The 21,963-nt window shown below is 42.8% G+C and overlaps 2 protein-coding genes across 2 annotated transcripts in view; both read left to right on the top strand.

Annotated features, from left to right (window-relative positions):
• LOC110487755 (cohesin subunit SA-2) overlaps positions 1-5,965 on the top strand; it is a 39,949-nt gene extending 33,984 nt beyond the window's left edge. Inside the window, exons 25-33 of the mRNA XM_036943179.1 lie at positions 277-378; positions 458-594; positions 1,036-1,155; positions 1,316-1,491; positions 1,999-2,197; positions 2,857-3,018; positions 4,839-4,937; positions 5,359-5,464; positions 5,576-5,965. Of these exons, the coding sequence (XP_036799074.1) occupies positions 277-378; positions 458-594; positions 1,036-1,155; positions 1,316-1,491; positions 1,999-2,197; positions 2,857-3,018; positions 4,839-4,937; positions 5,359-5,464; positions 5,576-5,623 (1,149 nt within the window). The 3' untranslated portion in view covers positions 5,624-5,965. The remainder of the gene's footprint in view (positions 1-276; positions 379-457; positions 595-1,035; positions 1,156-1,315; positions 1,492-1,998; positions 2,198-2,856; positions 3,019-4,838; positions 4,938-5,358; positions 5,465-5,575) is intronic.
• A 1,817-nt stretch (positions 5,966-7,782) lies between these two features.
• mcm7 (minichromosome maintenance complex component 7) lies at positions 7,783-21,670 on the top strand. Its single transcript, XM_021561566.2, has 15 exons — positions 7,783-7,985; positions 9,898-9,977; positions 10,401-10,565; positions 10,743-10,867; positions 12,505-12,685; positions 12,861-12,998; positions 13,159-13,308; positions 13,824-13,938; positions 14,185-14,316; positions 14,435-14,518; positions 14,786-14,997; positions 18,389-18,654; positions 18,780-18,948; positions 20,337-20,446; positions 21,025-21,670. The coding sequence occupies exons 1-15, from the start codon at positions 7,955-7,957 to the stop codon at positions 21,248-21,250; spliced, it is 2,184 nt and encodes a 727-aa protein (XP_021417241.1). The 5' UTR covers positions 7,783-7,954; the 3' UTR covers positions 21,251-21,670.
• The last annotated feature ends 293 nt before the right edge of the window (positions 21,671-21,963 follow it).

Below are 21,963 nucleotides of genomic sequence, written 5' to 3'. Positions count from 1 at the left end.
AGAACCGGAGAGGTAGAACCAGAGCGAAGGAGGGGTAGAACCAGAGAGATACAGAGAGAGAATGAATCATTGTAATTTTAGAGTTAGAACCATAGAAATAGGATGAGTCATTGTATTTATAGAGGTAGAACAATAGAAATTGGATTAATCATTGTATTTATAGAGGTAGAATCATAGAAATACATTATAATAGTAGAACCATAGAAATACATTGAATCATTGTAATTCTAGTGGTAGAACCATAGAGAGGGTGACAGTCTTGTCTACTTCCTCTAGTTCTACAAAGACTACGGTGACATCATCAAGGAGACTCTGAGCAAAACCAAGATGATCAGTCCAGTGCAGAGCGCCAAGACTGTCTGCCTGAGTCTGCAGCAGGTGTGTGCGTGCGTAAATTAAATAATGTTTATTACAGATGTACTATATATTCATATATTACTAATTGTGTGTGTGTCAGTTGTTCTCAGCACTGGCTCCAGAGTGCGTTGGTGGAGGCCAGGAGTTTGGGGAGATCAGAGAGCTAGCTAAAAGGCTGGCCATGAGCTTCGGCATAGACCTGCACCGCATCCGCAAACCATTGGTGTCCCTGCACATGTCAGTCACATATACACACTAAATGTCAATATACACTACCGTTCAAAAGTTTGGGGTCACTTAGAAATGTCCAGGAGTGATGGTTGCTGATAATGGGCCTCTGTACACCTATGTAGATATTCCATAAAAAATCTGCCGTTTCCAGCTACAATAGTCATTTACAACATTAACAATGTCTACACTGTATTTCTCATCAATTTTATGTTATTTTAATGGACCAAAAATGAGCTTTTCTTTCAAAAACAAGGGACATTTCTGAACCCAAACTTTTGAACAGTAGTGTATGTATTGTCCCAATTGAGAAATTATTTGTGCAGACAGTAATTTACAATTTACAAAAACATACGCACACTTGACAAAAAATCTGTTTAAGCTCAAACTTTATGATAAATAAAGTTATTTCTAGCTGGTATGTAGAACAAAGTGTTCTCTGTTGGTCAGGGATGGTATCCGGTTTGCGTTACGGGAGGCAGCAGAGGTGGAGCAACCCCCCAACCTGCCCTTCCTTGAGATACTCAGCGAGTTCAGTTTCAAACTCCTACGTCAGGACCGAGCCCAGCTGTGAGTCACACACATAACAACTAGACACATAAGGATATGCATGTCCTTTTTTTCACACTTGCACACAAGAAACACAAATAGAGCTGTCTGTTTGTTTCAGATCTACATGAAGTGCCTAAAGAATAGTCCTGACCTGAGTCTGTTTCTCCCTCCCTCCCAGGTCTGCTTTCCTGAGTGCTGAGTGTGGCTCTGCTGCCCCCTCTTGGCCATCTCTGAGGATGTACCAGCGCTCTCTGCAGTCTGGCTCCTCCAAGCCCCGAGAGGATGGGGAGAGGAGCGCAACGCTGTCCCCCCACAGCACCCCTGCAGCCAAACGCAGGAGGACTACCCCCCAGGGTCAGCAGCACACATACACACACATTACTAACAAAGAGATAAAGGTATAGAGAGGTGATTATTATTATGGATCCCCATTCGTTCCTGCCAAGGCAGCAGCAACACATCCTGGGGTCCAGCAAAATTAAGGCATTTTATAAAATGTTAAAGTGACCATACATTCACAGATTTCACAACATACTGTGCCCTCCGGGTCTTACTCCACCACTACCACATATCTACAGTACAGTATTGCCCTGGTGAACCATAATTCCTGATTTTTGTGACCCACCTTTCTACAACCCATGGCCTAATGTAATTGATCAAATGTGTTAAGAGGGGAGTAATGGCTTGGAACATTTGAGAAGGTGAATGGTTTTCTTTAAAAAGAGAAGGGTTGAATAGGTGGAGTTTTGCGAGCTGAACAGAGACCTTTGAGTTTTGACCCACAAAAATCCTATAAAACTCATGAGTTGTACTGTATATGTAATTCTATGGTTTCACCCCTGACCTCTCCTCCATGGTCAGTGTCCAGCGCTAACAGAGGTCCATGGCTGGACAGCAGCAGTATCCATAGCAACGTGGCCACCCCAGGTCTCACCTCCACCGTGCAGAGACAGCCGTCCAAACACCTGCCCGTCACACATAATACACAGGCCTCCACCCCAGGCTCCGACAAGGGCAGCATCATCTCCGAACCCGAGTCTGATGACGACTTTTCAGAGGGGTAACTTTCTCACCTTTTAACCTAATAGAGAGAACTAAATGTTTTACTTAGCTACACTCACCTACTTATTTATTTGCTTAGTAGAGCTAAATGTTTTATATGAGGCGACAATACAGAATGTCGCCTTTTATTTTAGGGTATTTTCAGATATATATTTTTTTACTGTTTAGAAATGAATGCTCTATGTATCTAGTCCCCCCATTTGAAGGTGTCATAAGTATTTGGACAAATTAATGTATAGTTTATTAAATTTAGTCAAACGTTTAGTATTTGGTCCCATGTTCATAACATGCAATGATTAAATCAAGCTTGCGACTCCAACTTTGTTGGCAGGATTTTCTGTTTTGGTTGTGTTTCAGATTATTTTGTGCCCAATAGAAATGAATGGTAAATAACCTATTGTGTCATATTGGAGTCACTTTTATTGTAAATAAGAATATAATATGTTTCTGAACACTTCTACATTAATGTGGATGCTACCATGATTACGGATAATCCTGAATGAATGAATTGTGATTAATGATGAGTGACAAATTTACAGACGTACAAATATCATAACCCCACATGCTAACCTCTCACCATTACAATAACAGGGGAGGTTAGCATTTTGGGGGGCGTATGATATATATGCCTCTAACTTTCTCACTCAACATCCACAGCGGCATCCACAACAACCTGGCCACCCCAGGCCTCACCTCCACCGTGCAGAGACAGCCGTCCAAGCACCTGCCCGTCACACATAATACACAGGCCTCCACCCCAGGCTCCGACAAGGGCAGCATCATTTCTGAACCCGAGTCTGTTGACGACTTTTCACAGGGGTAACTTTCTCACCTTTTAACCTAAAAGAGAAAACAAAATGTTTTACTTAGCTATATATGCACCTACATACACTACCGTTCAAAAGTTTGGGGTCACTTAGAAATGTCCTTGTTTTTTTAAAGAAAAGCAAATTTTTTGTCCATTAAAATAACATAAAATTGATCCGATATACAGTGTAGACATTGTTAATGTTGTAAATGACTATTGTACCTGGAAATGGCAGATTTGTTATGGAATATCTACATAGGTGTACAGAGGCCCATTATCAGCAACCATCACTCCTGTGTTCCAATGGCACATTGTGTTAGCTAATCCAAGTACATTTAAAAAAAATAAAAATTAAAAAAAGGCAAATTGATCATTAGAAAACCATTTTGCAATTATGTTAGGACAGCTGAAAACTGTTGTTCTTATTAAAGAAACATTGAGTATCTGGATCATCAGCATTTGTGGGTTTGATTACAGGCTCAAAATGGCCAGAAACAAAGAACTTTCTTCTGAAACTTGTTAGTCTATTCTTGTTCTGAGAAATTAAGGCTATTCCATGGGAGAAATTGCCAAGAAACTGAAGATCTCGTACAATGCTGTGCACTACTCCCTTCACAGAACAGCGCAAACTGTGCAAGTACATTAGTGTCTAGTTTGAGAAACAGATGCCTCACAAGTCCTCAACTGGCAGCTTCATTAAATAGTACACGCAAAACACCAGTCTCAACGTCAACAGTGAAGAGGTGTCTCTGGGATGCTGGCCTTCTAGGCAGAGTAGCAAAGAAAAAGCCATATCTCAGACTGGCCAATAAAGAAAAGATTAAGAAATGAACACAGACACTGGACAGAGGCACTCTGTTACACTGTATTTCTGATCAATTTGATGTTATTTTAATGGACAAAAAAATGTGCTTTTCTTTCAAAAACAAGGACATTTCTATGTGACCCCAAACATTTGAACGGTAGTTTATATTCATTTACCTACTTTATCCATTTCTCTCTATTCTGGCAATTCCTGTCCCCTTTCTCTGTCTGAAAACATTTACATTAGCGTCATTTAGAAAGACGCTCTTATCCAGAGTGACTTACAATAAGTGCATTCAACTAAAGTAGCTAAACAATCACATATCACAATCACTGTGAGTAAAACCTTCTCCAAAAATAGCAGCAATCTGCTAAATTAGTGCTAGTAATAAAAGACAATTTTAAATGCAGGGAAACTCCACAAACCTTACCTTAGTTCCTACTGGTGTTTGCAGATGGGAAGAGACTGGATAGGTGTAGGCAATATGAAGGAAGCTCCCCATAAACCACTGGAAGGAAAGGTGGAGCCATCATATGCCTTACACCTATCCAATATCTTCCTATTTGCAAACACCAGGAGTATGTACCAGTATATAAAATCACTTTTTTAATTACTAGTTAATTATTTTCAGGGGGGGGGGGCAGATTTGTCCTGTTACACACAAATATGTAGTGGAAATGTGTTGCATACCCCAACTCCCCCTGAAACTCCAGTAGGGAGTGGGGTCACCACTGTCCAGCACCCCTGGAGCAATTAGGCTTAAGTGCCTTGCTCAAGGCCACAGAGACAGATTTTTCACCTTGTAGGCTCCAGTATTCGAAAAAGCGACCTCTCTGTTACTGGCCTAACGCTATAATCTCGAGGCCACCTTTCTCCCCTTTGAGTTAATTGGTGTAATGAAAAGTGCATTAAAAATGTAATTTATTATTAAACCTGTCCAGTTTGTTCAGATCTACAATCACTGAAGAGGGAAGGGGCTAGGGGTTGTTCCTTTTTGAATATGTTTTGACTTTGTATCTTGTCCAGTTCACTGCAGCGCAAGGTGGAACCCAGGCGAAGGAGCAAGCTGCCTATTGCACAAGCCAGCCCCTCTGGGCACTGTGACCTCGAATCACATCTCACCATGTGTGTATGTCTGTGTGTTTTTACATGAGTGTGTGGGTTTAGGGAGAAAGAAAACATTATTTTATCTGATCATGTAATGTTCATATGATCTTGTTTCCAATTTCACATGACAAAGTTATATTAAAGTAAAAAGAGAATTGTGGTTGCATTTTTTAAAGATGTTACCTTTATTTAACTAGGCAAGTCAGTTAAGAACAAATTCTTATTTTCAATGACGGCCTATGGGTTAACTGCCTGTTCAGGGGCAGAACGACAGATTTGTACCTTGTCAGCTCTGGGGTTTGAACTTGCAACCTTTCGGTTACTAATCCAACGCTCTAACCATTGGGCTACCCTGCCGCCCATGGGTAGCATGGGGGGGTTTTCTGTTACATTTGAAAGAGTTTGTGGTTTGAAATACTCATACAATATGTGTTATTAGGCTGAGTCTGATTGAGGAAGATGAGGATGATGAAGTGGAGGAAGAAGAGCCTGAGATTGAGGACTTCGAGAGTGACGATTCTGACCACGACACAGACTTTACACTGGTAAAACACAAGCCCACTCAGATCTGACTTGTTGGTGCACTGACCCTATAATGTCTACCATGGTTGCTATTCCTTTGTTCCCTCACCTCTTTCTTCTCCTTTTCTCTCCAGCCGTCCACCCGTCGCTCCACCAGTTACTTAGAGGAGTTGTTTCAGTGAGGGAAAGGACCCCAACACAGTAACAAGAAGAACAACACTTATAGGAGAAGATAGTCTTACGTTGGTATCCCTCAGACAGGCATTTCAGGGTTAAGCAGTACAGTACATAACGTTGTTACACTTGTTGTAAGCTCTTATTAGAATTTTTTTGTTGAATGAATAAAATACAAGTGCCTTACATTATGAATGTTTCAAAGATGCAATGTGAAAAATATCTTCATGGCTCATATAGGAATTGTTAGACACATGGTGTTTTTCTTGTTTATGACTTTGTGGTTGTGTTTCCAACTGTTAAATGAGCACTGATTTAATATCTATCAATAAAGAACCAATTTCTGAGGATATTGTTCCGTGGTTTATTTAAACAGATGAAAGGTGAGCTTTTAATGCAAGATGGGGATATTGTATGTTAGTACATGTTTGTATACTTCAGTTCCATCATACCCATCGCAAGACCCACTGATTGATGCTTATTTATAAAACCCTCGTATCTCTCACTCCACCCTATCCCAAAGCACGACTGGAACAAGCAGCAAAAAACACTTAACTGGACCGTTTTATCTCCATCTCTTCATTCAAACTCAGTCATGGACACTTACTGACAGGTGTGGCTGCTTCATGTCATGTTTTGTTGTCTCTATCTTCTTGCCCTTTGGGCTGTTGTCTGTGCCCAATAATGTTTGTACCATGTTGTGCTGCTGTCATGTTGGGTTGCTACCATGCTGTGTTTTTATGTGTTGCTGCATTGATATGTTGTTGTCTTAGGTCTCTTTATGTAGTGTTGGTGGTGTCTCTTGTCATGTGTGTTTTGTCCTATATTTTTATTTTATTTTTAATCCCAGCCCAGCCCCCATCCCTGCAGGAGGCCTTTTGCCTTCTGGTAGGCTGTCATTGTAAATAAGAATTTGTTCTTAACTGACTTACCAAGTTAAATAAAGGTTAAATAAAAAATAGAAAAAATCTCAAATGATCCAGTTATTGATTAACCGTATATGGCTAGTTAGAATTATTGAAATACTGAAGAACTGCAATAATGCATTTTTCTTTCCTTTTAACTTTCACTGATCTGAGTTTCCAAGACTTCTTCAAAGATGCTTATTGACTTCAGCTATTTACTTTCCTGTCATTAAATGTTCAAATGTGTCATGAAATGAAGGACAATATGTTGGTGGTGTCATTGACATTTTTTATTAAATTAATTTATACTGAATAAAAATGTAAATGCAACATGTAAAGTCCCATGTTTCTTGAGCTGAAATAAAAGATCACAGAAATGTTCCATATGGACCAAAAGCTGATTTACATCCCTGTTAGTGAGCATTTCTCCTTTATCAAGATAATCCATCCACCTGACAGGTGTGACATGTCAAGAAGCTGATTACCCAGCATGATCATTACACAGGTGCACCTTGTGGTGGGGGCAATAAAAGGCCATTCTAAAATGTGCAGTTTTGTCACAACACAATGCCACAGATGTCGCAAGTTTTTGCAGAAATGTCCAACAGAGCTTCGGACAGAGAATGTAATGTTAATTTCTCTACCATAAGCCGCCTCGGTAATCAGCTTCTTGACATGTCACACCTGTCAGGTGGATGGATTATCTTGATAAAGGAGAAATGCTCACTAACAGGGATCAACTTCGTTCAACTTCGTTTGAATGAATTTGGCAGTGCATCCAACATGCCTCACAACCGCAGACCACTGTAACAAAGCCACCCCTGGACCTTCACATCCGGCTTCTTCGTCTGTTGGATTGTAGGTTGTCAGAGGAGGGGGTGTACTGAGGAGTATTTCTGGTAATAAAGCCCTTTTGTGGGGAAAAGTAATTCTGATTGGCTGGCCTGGCTCCCCAGTGGGGAGGTCCAGCAAGAGCTGCACAGTCATGTGAAATCCATAGATTAGGGCCATTGAATTTATTTTAATTGACTGATTTCCTTCTGTGAACTCTAACTCAGTAAAATATTTGAAATTGTTGCATGTTGCGTTTATATTTTTGTTCAGTATACCTTTTTATGTACAGAATTTTCGAGGTCATGAAACGCAATCTCAATTTTTCGCGCCACCGATGACGTAGTATACTATGTTTGTTGAATCATGTGACCACCGCATCGCTGCAATTTTCGCGCCACAGTGAAGCCACGCCTTTGGTAATAGAAATACGCGTTTTGATTGGAGCACGCAGACGACAGACTCGCGCCAGTTTTTGCAGTTGGACCTCCAATTTGTTGTCTCCCAGTGCAGAAAGAAAATACATTGTTAAAAATATATATATAATAACTGATAAGTTACTTAACACAGTGGGTTTAAGTAAAACCACATTACTCAACAATCATGGCTCCTAAGGATTACTTGGCTGAGAAAGGTATGTTTTTTTAAACAAGCTTGCTGAAGTTAGCGCGCTAACTTTCATTTTGATAATGGAGGCTAGTAGCATGCTCACTCATAACTACGTCTGAGAAAAAATGTATGTCAGAAACCATGCAATTGGACTTTAGAATTACTTCAATAGCTTGCCAACAAATATTTTGGGGGTAAGTTGGGGTTGACTAGTTAACGTTAATCAGTTAACGTTACTTTGTGGTCTTTGTCTGCTCAGCCAAGAAGCCAACAATGAGTTAATATCTAGCAATTTACTAACATGTAAACTGTTCAGGCTTGGTCGCCCCTACCCCAATAAAGGAGTCTAACGTCTAAGGACCATCGCTACATGTTCTGTTTAGACTGACACCTACTCATTCTAAGCGGGAATCGATTCTCAATTGCGGTAATATTGCTGTTATAGAAACAAATCCACCTACTTTGATATCACAGTTTCACAAATGCAGCATATAATGTACAATGTTGACAGTATTTGTGACAACACGTTTGTGACGTCAGTCTTCCGTTTAAACTCGGGTGATCGGAGACGCAGATAGCAAACGTTTGCTAATTAGTACAGGTAGTCGACGTTTATATGCTTCCAAAACCGTACTGCAAAAGATGGGTGATAACTTCATCGGGGCTCTAGCCCAAAATCCCCCGTACAGAACTAGTGGTCGCGGCCTGTCTCCTCGTGCACAATACTATCTGGTTACTTGTGAAGTTGTTTTGGTAGTTAACATTTTGGACAATGATACCGGTTAGGGATTGCTACGGGGTGGCTTGCATGTTATCAAGCTAAACATATATATTTTTTAACTAGCTTCAATTCTCAGTAACCCGGATGGAACTCAAGAGGACAAAGAATTACGCGCGAGGAGCACATGGTCTATGGGCGGAGAAATCTAATGCTAGGGGTTGCACTGATAGTGAACGATAACTCACCAATACTACAAAAGTGACTCAATCAAAGAAGTGTTAACAATTTTTGTATATTTAATTTTCACAATTTGATAGTGAAGTGGAATAATTGGCTTGCTAGTTAGAAATCCACACGCATTTTCGCCAACGATACCCTTCTCATCCGCTGGAGTAGGCTGTTCTTTGTTACAGGCAGCGGCAAGTATGGGCGTTATGTTTTGTCGTTTGCTAGCCTGGACTTTAGACCAGCAGAAGCTAACGTACTGGTGAATTCGACCATGGCACGTCAATACACAGGTATTGAAACGAAGTTATGTTTTGAATCAATAACCAACTCAATCCATCAGTTACATTGGGACTATTTTGTGGGCAATGGTATAGCGGAGGATTCCCCTGAGTGACCAGGCTCAAAGCCATGTGCTGCTTTGTTTACAAAAAACATTCCAAATGCAGAATGTTTCATGTTGGGCTCTACTAAGAAAGTAAGTGAAATATGCATATTGTGTAGCTAGAGATTGGTTTTGTTTTGGGGTGTCTAAAATACAGAATGTTTCACATTTTGAGGTGGGGGTTATTTTCCCAAAAACGGACACGACGTTTTTGTTGTTGAAGTGCACTGCTAACCAAACCTTTAACGTTAAATCATTGGTTACATTGTTGTAAAGGTTTGAACTCATCCACTCATTTGGGAAAACATTTGACGTCTGAGTTAAAGGGACAGTACTTCAATGATTCATCTAGATTCTGTGGGATGCGATGTTAGTGGGTCGTCAGAGGTCAACACAGCTTGCAGTATGTAGGCCCTGGACTCCAATGATGGCAATTTTCAAACGTTAAACCCCACACAAATGTATACATCTCATTACCTGAATTGTATTGACACCGAAAACAATTGTGGACACAAGTTCCCCAGTTATACCCAGGCTATACTCTACCTGTAATATTCATAGCATTCAATGTACACTGTTAAATAGACTGTTCTCTCTTTCCCGCAGAGAAATGCAAGAAGTTCCTTCAAGAGTTTTACAGTGAGGATGACAATGGAAAGAAGGTCTTCAAATATGGAGCTCAACTTGTGAGTATGGCACTGACTTTCATGATCCTGTTCTTTCTGTAATGCGTCTTGCCAGTCCTTTGTCATGTGTAACTTAAAGTCCATGATCTAATATGATACATGGTTTTAAACCATGAAAAACAAATTGTCAAAGTATCTGTCGGGGTGAGCCTGAAGGCCAACATCTCTCTCCCCTGCCAACCCACTGAATAGTTGAGTCAAAAGGCACAGTAATACATGGCATTATTTTGAAGAAGAGAACCTGAAAGCTGAAACTTGTTGGTTCTACTTTGCAATAAATAAGTGAGGTGGTGGCAGTGACCCTTTAACCAATGACTGATGGGCTGGAACGGTTGTCGTTGTTTGCAGAAGGGCTGTGCAACATCTGTGCTAGGCCACAAATCAAAATATTCTACTGTCTGATAGCAGTCCTGTTTTCTGTAGGTTTCCCTGTCCCACAGGGAGCAGGTGGCTTTGCAAGTGGACCTGGACGATGTGGCCGAGGAGGACCCAGAGTTGGTGGAGAGCATCTGTGAAAATGCCAAACGCTACATGGGCCTGTTCGCTGATGCCGTCCACGAGCTGCTACCAGAGTACCGTGAGAGAGAGGTATTTTTTTTTAGCTGCATTAATACAAACGTGCTCATTTAAGACATCTGTCCTGCTTGACTTGGATATTGATTCTGATCAGGCAGTTGCTAATTGTTAGTTTTAGGGATGAAATAACCTGTAAAACATTGAGTCTGAGACTTAACTGCCCCGATACCCATCTCTTCTTTCACCCAGGTGGTGGCCAAGGATTCCCTGGATGTGTACATTGAGCATAGGCTGATGATGGAGCAGAGAGGTCACGACACCGCAGACACCAGGGATCCTCGCAACCAGTACCCAGCAGAGCTCATGAGGAGATTGTGAGTTCACTTAGCTAGCATGTTTGCCATTGTCTGGATGAATTACTTAGAAAAGTGAGAACTGGTATATAGTACCAGTCAAGTTTGGACACACCTACTCATTCAGGGTTTTTTCTTTATTTGTGCCATTTTTATGCGTTTTAGAATAATAGTGACGACATCAACGTGAAATAACACGTGGAATCATGTATTATCCAAAAGTGTTACACAAATAAAAATATTTGTAATTCTTCAAAGTAGCCACCCTTTGCTTTGCACACGCTTGGTATTCTCTCAACCAGATTCATGAGGTAGTCAGTCACCTGGAACGCATTTCAATTAACAGGTGTGCCTTGTTAAAAGTTAATTTGTGGAATTTCCTTCTTAAATCTCCTTTTTTTTTGGTATGCAGAAAATGTTCCTTTACCAAATAGGGCAAAGTCCATATTATGTAAGAGAAAGAACAGTCCGTTACTTTAAGACATGATGGTCAGTCAATCTGGAAAATGTCAAGAACTTTGAAAGTTTCTTAAATTGCTGTCGCAAAATCCATCAAGCGCTATAATGAAATTGGTTCTCATGGGGACCGCCACAGGAAAGGAAGACCCACTGTTACCTCTGCTGCAGAGGATACGTTCATTGGAGTTACCAGCCTCAGAAATTGCAGCCCAAATAAATGCTTCACAGAGTTCAAGTAACAGATAAATCTCAACATCAACTTTTCAGAGGAGACTGCATGAATCAGGTCATCATGGTCGAATTGCTGCAATGAAACCATTACTAAAGGACACCAATAGGAAGACTTGCTTGGGCCAAGAAACACAAGCAATGGACATTAGACCTGTGGAAATTTGTCCATGTGAGATTTTTTGTGAGACTGAGAAGGTGAACAGATGATCTCTGCATGTGTGGTTCCCAGAGTTAAGTGTGGAGGTGCATTGCTTGTGACACTGTCTATAACCTATTTAGAATTCAAGGCACGCTTAACCAGCATGGCTACCACAGCACTCTGCAGCGACATGCCATCCCATCTGGTTTGCACTTAGTGGGACAGTCATTTTGTTTTTCAACGGGACAAAGACCCAATACACCTCCAGGCTGTGTAAAGACTATTTGACCCTTGAAGGAGAGTGATGGAGTGCTGCATCAGATGACCTGGCCTCCACAATCACTTGACCTCAACCCAATTGTGACGGTTTGGCATGAGTTGGACTGCAAAATGAAGGAAAAGCAGCCAACAAGTGCTCCGCATATTTGGGAACTCCTTCAAGACGGTTGGAAAAGGATTCCAAGTGAAGCTGGTTGAGAGAATGCTAAGTGTGCAAAGCTGTCATCAAGGCAAAGGGTGGCTACTTTAAAGAATCTCAAATATTACATATATACTTTTTTGGTTACTATGTGATTCCATATGTGGTGTTTCATAGTTTTGATGTCTTCACTATTCTACAACGTAGAAAATAGTAAAAATAAAGAAAGCCTTGCATGAGTAGGTATCAACTTTTGACTGGTTGTGTATATCAAAAAGTATCCCTATTTTGACTGGATGCATGTTCTACTAGACACATGCCATGCCTATTCATGTCATGATGGCTGATTTGTGTATTTAGGCAACAAGGAATAACAATTATTGCATCCCCTCTGGTCTCTCTCTCTCTCAGTGAGCTCTACTTCAAACCGCCCAGCACTGCCAAACCCAAAGTGGTCCGTGATGTCCGTGCAGACAGCATTGGCCAGTTGGTGACCGTTAGGGGCATCGTGACCCGTGCCACTGAGGTCAAGCCCATGATGGCAGTTGCCACCTACACCTGTGACCAGTGTGGGGCAGAGACATACCAGCCGGTAAGTGATTGGCGTCTGACTGCACCAACTTGTCAAGGAAAGTTGATAAATTATATAATCAATTGACTTGCTCTCATGGCTGGGTAAATGCATTAAACACTGTCTGGTACAGAAACATTTCAGTTCTCTCGGTTCCTTTCCTTGTGCTAACCCAGACACCTCCCTGTCTTATTAGATTCAATCCCCCACATTCATGCCCCTCATCATGTGTCCCAGTCAAGAGTGTGTCACCAACAAGTCAGGCGGCCGCCTCTACCTGCAGACCCGAGGCTCAAAGTTTGTCAAGTTCCAGGAACTGCGCATACAGGAACACGTAAGGACCTTTGACTAAGGCATCTGAAATGCAGCAACACATTCAAATCATTTAGCTGTCTGGCGTGAGAAGTTGAAGGCAAATAAACAAGCACAAGTCAGACTAAGTATGATGCGCTGATTTGAATCCCTAACTAACCTGTGCCTCCATCCATCTCCAGAGTGACCAGGTTCCTGTGGGAAACATCCCCCGGAGCATGACCATCTACACCCGCGGGGAGAACACACGCGTGGCCCAGCCCGGAGACCACGTGGCTATCTCCGGCGTCTTCCTCCCCCTGCTGCGTAATGGCTTCAGGCAGGCTGTCCAAGTGAGTGCACTCAAACACGTTACAAAGTTTCTTTAAACCTTTTTTGAGAATTATCCTCAAGTTTAACAACGTTACATACTGTCATTTGGAGGAAAAGTGGGATTTTACTCTACCTGTGACTTGGCTGAGATGTAAAGTAAGGCGTGTTGAAGTTAGAACGGCCCATAGGGCAGGAGGTTGTTTCTGTAACCTGAGGCTACAGATGTACAACTACATCCCCTGGACAGAAGGCTACTTGGCTGGCTTAGAGGTGCTGCTGCAGTTTCTATTTCCTTTTATTTAACTAGGTAGGTAAGTCAGTTAAGAAGAAATTCTCATTTACAATGATGGCCAAACCTGGACAACGTTGGGCCAATTCTGCACCGCCCTATGGGTCTCCCAATCATGGATGGATGTGATACAGCCTGGATTCGAACAAGGGACTGTAGTGACGCCTCTTGCACTAAGTTGCAGTGCCTTAGACTGCTGTGCCACTCTGGAGTTGTAATGTGTCTGACTGTTTCTCTCACTCTCAGGGTCTGCTTTCAGAGACGTACCTGGAGTCCCACGGCATCACTCTAATGAACAAGACTGAGGATGATGAGCTGGGCACAGCAGAGCTGAGTGAGGAAGAGCTGCGCCAGATCACAGGTATGTTCGCGTGTGCCCCCCCCCCCCCAGGTTCTTAATCCTTTCAGTGAAAACAGATCAATGTTGGCAGTATTATGAAGCTTCTCGTTCTTAAATGTTTCCTGCCTTTTTGGATCTACCAACAGTGTTTTGGGACTGTGGGTTGTTTTCAGACCTTTCTCATGCTGTTTGTACAAGAGGATGTTCTGATGTGAATGGACTGAGTGTAACTGAATAGTTTGGTTCATGTGCTCCTCTTGCTTACAGAGGAAGATTTCTATGAGAAGCTTGCTGGCTCCATTGCCCCTGAGATTTTTGGTCATGAAGATGTGAAAAAGGCTCTGCTGCTGCTGCTGGTTGGAGGAGTGCAGCAGGCCCCCAAGGGTATGAAGATCAGAGGTGAGTGCAATAAAACCATTCCACTGCCCTGTAACATTGTCCATTTTTAAAATGGCTGCTTTGGCTTTCATTGGAGTTTTGGGATGTTTTATTAATGACCCGGTTTGGCGCCTTCCAGGCAACATAAACATCTGTCTGATGGGAGACCCAGGAGTAGCTAAGTCCCAACTGCTGTCTTACATTGACCGCCTGGCTCCTCGCAGTAAGTACAATCTTTTGGAACGATCTGAAACATTTCCTCTCCATTTTTCACTGGTCCCAGGTCACACAACTGGTGAAAGCAACATGCTAAATGGCCTACTGGATATTGACTAAAAGGTTTACACCCTTTTGCACAGTTGTTGGATTAATATGTAAGGAAAGGGAGGTCCTCAATCGTATTCAAGTAAATAAAGGATTTAAAGATGATTGTATTTGTGCTCCTGACATCATGGGCCTAGCCATGACCGTTCCCCCTGACCCCCTCCAGGCCAGTATACAACGGGCCGAGGTTCCTCTGGCGTGGGCCTGACGGCAGCGGTGATGCGTGACCCTCTCACCGGGGAGATGACCCTGGAGGGCGGCGCACTGGTGCTGGCCGACCAGGGTGTCTGCTGCATCGACGAATTTGACAAGATGGCAGATGCCGATCGCACAGCCATCCACGAGGTGATGGAGCAGCAGACCATCTCCATTGCCAAGGTGAGCTTTCTCCTTACCAAAGCCATATCTGTTTGGCAACTAACACTTAGTTGTGTAAGGCTATTTATGGGTGGTTTTAACAAAGGAGAACTGACAAGATTTTCTACCTGTACCCCTACAGCAGGTTTGTGTTTGTCTTCCATCTTGTCCTAGAGACAGTGCTGAGGGATATTTATTTTTTTCCCCTTAGATGTGCCAGCCACGAAGTTGAATTTGGCTATATTGTAAAATTTCATGAAAACCAAAATGCTAATTGAAGGTTCCGCGTTAGGGTTAGGTTTAACTTTGACTTTGTGGCTTTACCAGCTAGTGAACACTGCAGAGTTGCCACTGGAACCAGATTCGTGACAAATAACACTAACCTGCCCCGAGAAGACAACATAGAAAATGTCCGTCTCGACGCTGAGCTTTTCCCCTACTCAATGAGATTTGGGATTGACTATTATCCCGGTATTTTACAAATGTTCCATCTCGGGTACGCCGGTCTTTACCTCCAAAACCGGAAATGTCATTCAAAAGCATATAAATGTCTGGATTTGATTAGAACTTAGATCAGCATGAACATTCTAACCTGATGCTACCGAGCCTGATGAGTCGTATATTTTATGAGCCCTTCATTAAAAGATATTTTGAGCCTAAGCAAGCCCAAATGATTATGCAATTATCCAGACTTCAACTGTATGTATTAAGTTTACATACACCTTAGCCAAATGCATTTAAACTCAGTTTTTCACAATGCCTAACATTTAATTCTAGTAAAAATTCCCTGTCTTAGGTCAGTTAGGATCACCACTTTATTGTAAGAATGTGAAATGTCAGAATAATAGTAGAGAATGATTTATTTCAGCTTATTTCTTTCATCACATTCCCAGTGGGTCTGAAGTTTACATACACTCAGTTAGAATTGGGTAGCATTGTCTTAAAATTGTTCAACTTGGGTCAAATGTTTCAGGTAGCTTTCCACAATAAGTTGGGTGAATTTTGGCCCATTCATCCTGACAGAGCTGGTGTAATGGAGTCAGGTTTGTAGGCCTCCTTGCTCGCACACGCCTTTTCAGTTCTGCCAACAAATTTTCTATAGGATTTGGGTCCGCGCTTTGTGATGGCCACTCCAATACCTTGACTTTGTTGTCCTTAAGCCATTTTGCCACAACTTTGGAAGTATGCTTGGGGTCATTGTCCATTTGGAAGACCCATTTGCTACTAAGATTTAACTTCCTGACTGATGTCTTGATGTTGCTTCAATTTATCCACACAATTATCCTCATGATTCCGTCTATTTTGTGAATTGCACCAGACCCTCCTGCAGCAAAGCACCCCCACAACATGATGCTGCCACCCTGAATTTTCCAAGCTGTTTAAAGGTACAGTCAACTTGGTGTATGTAAACTTCTGACCCACTGGAATTGTGATGCAGTGAAATAATCTGTAAACAATTGCTGGAGAAATTACTTGTCATGCAAAAAGTGATGTTCTAACCGACTTGCCAAAACTATAGTTTGTTAACAAGAAATTTGTATGTAAACTTGCGACTTCAACTGTACTGTATATGATATAGGCTACTGCACATTACGCACGACAAACATAAAGCTCATAGCTGTAACTAGCTACAGTACGTTCTGAAAGTATTCAGACCCCTTTACGTTACAGCATTCTAAAATGTATTAAATGTGATTTCCCAACCCCCCTCGTCTACACATAATACCCCATAATAACAAAGTGAAAACAGGTTTATAGAAATGTCTGTTTTTTTTTTATATATATAAAATTTGGAAACATCACATTTACAGAAGTATTCAAATCCTTTACCCAGTGCTTTGTTGAAGCACCTTTTTGTCTTCTTGGGTATGACGCTACACGCTTGGCACACCTGTATTTGTGGAGTTTTCACTTTGTCATGAGATAGCTGAGGCATATTTTTAGATAGCAACAAAGCTCTCGTTGTAGTGAAGTCACCATTTGCTGTCCACCTGTGATTATGCAGCAACCGCTCCAGAGCTGATGTCTGCCTGCTTGCCTTTTTAGTAGACTTTCTCCCCCACTCTCTCCTTATTAATACGTTAATGGTTGAAAAGGTGTCTCATGACATTGTAATACATTTGGTCTCCAGTCTGTGGGCTACTCATTCTACTGCAGGCTACGTCATTTATGTTAAATTATTTTGATGGAGCGCCATGTCTCCAACAGAACCCTGGAGAGGCGCGCTGGGCATGGACAAGCTAAATATTTTGCGCCCCTACCTGGGGCAGCATCAGCACGCACCTAAATAGCCCCCATGCCACTGGGCGAGTGAAGTTATTTTTTTGGTGGGCTGTAGGCTTTCCACCCATTTTAAGTCCATTCGCTCATTTTTCATGCCTCTGACATAGTAATGGTGTAACAGCCTAAAGTTTCCCATTTTGTTTTCATGATTGTGATAGGCTCATGTTTGCAACAAATGCACTTTCGCCCGTGTTGGGCTTGTGGTCGCTGTCCGCAGTCCTGAAACGCATCAGTGCACTGTTGAATTGGTGCCTTTTCCTAGACCATGTTGTTATAAGCATAATAGCAAAGTTAATCAGCATATTGGTGTTGAGAACAATAAGGCAGAGGAAGCAGGAAACAATAAAACAGTTCTTACCTTAATTGTTAAAGAAAAGTAAGGAGAGGAAACCATCTTAATTAGGTCTATAATAAATAGACCAACTTCAATGTGCCTGGCTTTATAAGTCATCCATATACAGTGCCTTAAGTATTCAGACCCCTTGACTTACCATTGTTTACAGCCCTATTCTAAAAAAGGTTGGCCTACCTGTTTGACAGATGGAAGTATCCATAGATTAGGGCATAATGAATATATTTCAATTGACAAGTTTCCTTATGTAACTCAGTAAAATCGAACGTTTTAATGTTTTATTTTTCTCTGTGCCATCTAGAACAAGATTATCTATTTTGGATGCAGTTTGAGAGATTGCGAGTGCTTACGCGTGTACTTAAAAAAATAAGCAACAATATTTTAGTGATGGGTTGTTTTAAACTTTTGCAGCTGCAATTAAAATATATAGTCTTTAGAAAGCCAGGTGGAGATGGTTAATGAAACGTTAATTCTGTCTTTGTTACTGTAGCATGGGCTATGCTGCAGCAAATGTAGGCCTACCTGTTTACTGTGGTGAGATGCGCTCCATACTGAGCATTGATTTATCATGCAGAGGCTGTAGAAGCCAGATTTAGACATTTCATATAATTTCACCGTTTCATTTCACACCATGCTGTTCAAATAAATAATTTTATAATTATTTATTCTGGTAAAAGGCATTCGATTTGTGCTGTAAATCTCTGTAACCGGGTTCCTGCCATTCAACCCTAAAGAGAATATGGGTGACTGACTCGCTCTGTTCCCTTCCCTGGTCAGGCGGGCATCATGACCTCCCTCAACGCCCGCTGCTCCATCCTGGCGGCCGCCAACCCTGCCTATGGCCGCTACAACCCGCGAAAGACCATAGAGCAGAATATCCAGCTGCCAGCCGCCCTGCTCTCCCGTTTCGACCTGCTGTGGCTCATCCAGGACAAGCCTGACGCTGAGGCCGATCTCCGCCTGGCCCAGCACATCACCTATGTTCACCAGCACTGCCGCCAGCCACCCACTCACTTCACCCCCATCGATATGAAGCTCATGAGGTCAGTTGACGTATTGCTCTTTGTGGGGCTGGAGGTAAAATAACCAACTATTTAGAAATCTTTGACTAGAAATTCATCTCACGTGCATGTTTTAGCTTACGTGACTAATTGTATGCTCCCTCCAGACGTTACATCTCCCTGTGTAAGAGGCGACAGCCCGTCATACCTGAGTCGCTGGCTGATTACATCACGGCAGCCTACGTGGAGATGAGGAAGGAGGCGCGTGTCAGCAAGGACTGTACCTTCACCTCCGCCCGTACACTCCTGTCCATCCTCCGCCTCTCCACTGCCCTGGTGAGACTCTGACCCCATCCTGAGTACAGGCTCCTTCTGGGAGCATATTTAGGATGTGGACCGGAGTCAGACTGGATGGTTGGACCGTCTACTACAGCCCAGTTTGTGCTAAAGTGCTTACAGTGCAGGTAGTGGTGATGCCCAGCCTACCCGCAGTATGAGCACTTCTTTCACACGCTGGGCATTAGGCCTCGTGTGTACGCTCATGCCTGCACTGACTGCTCTTTTGAATGACTGCTTCCTGTCCACTAAGACTGGAGGAATGTGATGCTTCTCACTCTGGTCTCGTAGCTCCTGGGTGTCAAAAGTGCTGTTTGTGCAGGTAGCTGACTCACCGGCCCTACTGCAAAACCAGCACTTCCCGACACCCTGACTGCACTGTGCTACATCATCTGGGTGGCCACGAGGGCAAGCCTGCCACTCCATTGGCTGACCCTGTACTCATTGAAAAGGTGCAACCCTTGGTCACCATTAGAAATGCATTGTTTTATTTAAGCATGGTTAAAAGTTTCAGTTTCGGCCTTCATCTGAGTATCGCACAAAAAGGATGGACAATTTCATATAGAGCATGGGGAAGACTTATGGCGAACTCTCTCCAACTGGTGGTGCTAATGAGAGGTGTGGTAGACTATAGGTTGGTCTTCAGGGTGGTCTGTCTCCACCTAGTGATAAAATTCAGAAAAGGGTAAAACGATCGGGAAGACTGGGCAAGCATTGTTCCACTGCAGTCGGTATTGATGTAAAACCATTACTGTAAAATACGTCAACAGCATAGGCAAAAAGGACTAACACAACTGATTTAAAGTTGGTGAGCTCCAATAGCCAATTGGGGGGAGGGGGTGACCCTCACCCTAATTTTGTCAAATACTACTTCCATGCCCTTTATGGAGTGTTTGCTGAATTAATATTGTACTCAAGCCTGGGTATAGTTAATGTGTTTTAATCTGTCTGTTTTCCTGTCTGGTCCCGGTCAGCTTTGCAGGGTGGGCAGTCAGCCTTTTTGTAGGAGCCGCTGTGCAAACCCAAGCAAAACTGACTGTGACCGGAACCAGTCGTCGCTTGTTACCTGAGAGCCTTCTACAATACAAACATGGCCTGTACAGCCACCATCACTGTTTTAACGAATCATATTGTGTTGATTGACTGTCAAGCCTCCATCCATCGGGAGAGACTAGCTGGTGTTGAGAGGCGGAGACTTGGGCAATTGCCAGCCATTCCAGAGGGCATTGCACTTGTCTCGGTCTGACAGTGCCGGCACAGCGCGACCTACGATGTCTGAAAGACACTAACAGTTGATTATTGCATTTCTTTTTGGTGTGTTCTGTGCTGTAGCCTATATAGCTAGCTACCTGACCTGTGGTCTCACGCCCCCCCCCCCCCCCTCACAGGCCCGTTTGCGGCTGGTGGATGTGGTGGAGAAAGAGGATGTGAACGAGGCGATGAGGCTCATGGAAATGTCCAAGGACTCCCTGCAGGCCGACAAGTCCAGCACCACCAGGTCAGCTCCTCTCCTCCTGTTCTGTGTGAAACTGCCAACAAGACAGTTCCTGATGACACTGTTATGCATTAATAAGATCTCTTGAGTGGATGCCTTTTGGGTGAGGATTGGGTTATAGCAGAGTAGGGTATGACTTCAAATGTAATGAGTATTCAGGAGCTATACCAAGTGGTTAAATTCCAGGGTTTTTACTGCCTTTGGTTCACATGACCGTGTGTATACTGGAGAAGACCTTAAACCCTATAGAAATAAGCACTTCACCACACGTTCCTGTTGACTTCAAATGTTTTGTCACATACTACTGTGCTAGTCTACCTCGAGGGATTCAAAGGAGCTGATGTAAGTATGTGGCGCTGTATGTTTCAGAAGCAGCAGCGCTATATGGCCAATTTGAAGCACAGGTTGGGTCAATGCAATTTTCTGTCAGTTTATTTGGACATTGATTTGTTCCTGTCAAATAGGCATTCCGTTTCTGAACAGACCAGTCGGTAGGCCCTAATTTGTGGGTTTGACCCCAACCCTGATGAAGTTCCACAACTTTGGACCCTCAACCTTTTTTTGATCCCGTTGTTTTCCAGAGCCCATCGGCCAGCGGACGTGATCTTCTCCCTGCTGCGTGAGCTGGCCACGGAGGGTGTGAAGGGCCGGGGTGGGTCTGGGGGCCTGGTTCGCATGGCAGAGGCCGAACAGCGGTGTGTTTCCCGTGGCTTCACCCCTGCCCAGTTCCAGGAGGCCCTGGAGGAGTATGAGGAGCTCAACGTGTGGCAAGTCAACCAGGCCCGTACCCGCATCACCTTCGTCTAAAGCAGGGCTGTTTGATTCCAGTCCTAGAGGGCCTGAATACTTTCTGGTATTTAATTGTACTCAACTGGTGTCCCTGGTCTGAATTAGTCCCTGATTAGGAGGAGGGGATGAAAACCAGAAGTGTTTCGGCACTCCAGGACTGACCTTGCGCCCCCTTCACCAGCCACAGGCCTTTTTCACCCAAACCCGGTCAAGGGCTATGCCTGTGACGAGATGCTTAATGGGCTGCTGACTGCGATGGGACCCCTTAGTGTGTCCCCATCTACGCCGTTACAACAAATAATTAAATGTAAACATGCATGGTGGTTCTTGGCTTTGTTTTGGAATGGTTAAATGTTGCTAACTTTTCTTCCTTGGCTATTAAATGCTTTTAAAAAAAATGTTAGATGGCTGCTCTCAAATAAAACTCTGTAAATACAATTTTTTGTTATGCAATCTTTTTGACTCAACCTCTTTTGTATTACATATACAATGGTCATTGCAGTAGGCCTTTAGCTCTAGTTAAATCAATGCCTGGAGCTGACATTTTGAGCTTCTGTGTTACAACTTTAATATACTTTGGCTATAGGGGAATTAATGGACAATACTTTCAATGCGCTCTTAAATACTTGTACATTATGAATGTCAGTGTTCATAAATTCATGGCTTAACTTGACTTCGTGGCTTGTTACTCAATTTCTTAACTATTCCTATAGTTTTGAAAATCCTATCAA

Source organism: Oncorhynchus mykiss, chromosome 14 (genome assembly GCF_013265735.2).
Source record: "Oncorhynchus mykiss isolate Arlee chromosome 14, USDA_OmykA_1.1, whole genome shotgun sequence".
Lineage (NCBI taxonomy): Eukaryota > Metazoa > Chordata > Actinopteri > Salmoniformes > Salmonidae > Oncorhynchus > Oncorhynchus mykiss.
Note: the sequence above shows the minus strand (reverse complement) of the source record. Positions and strands in the feature narration are given on the sequence as shown.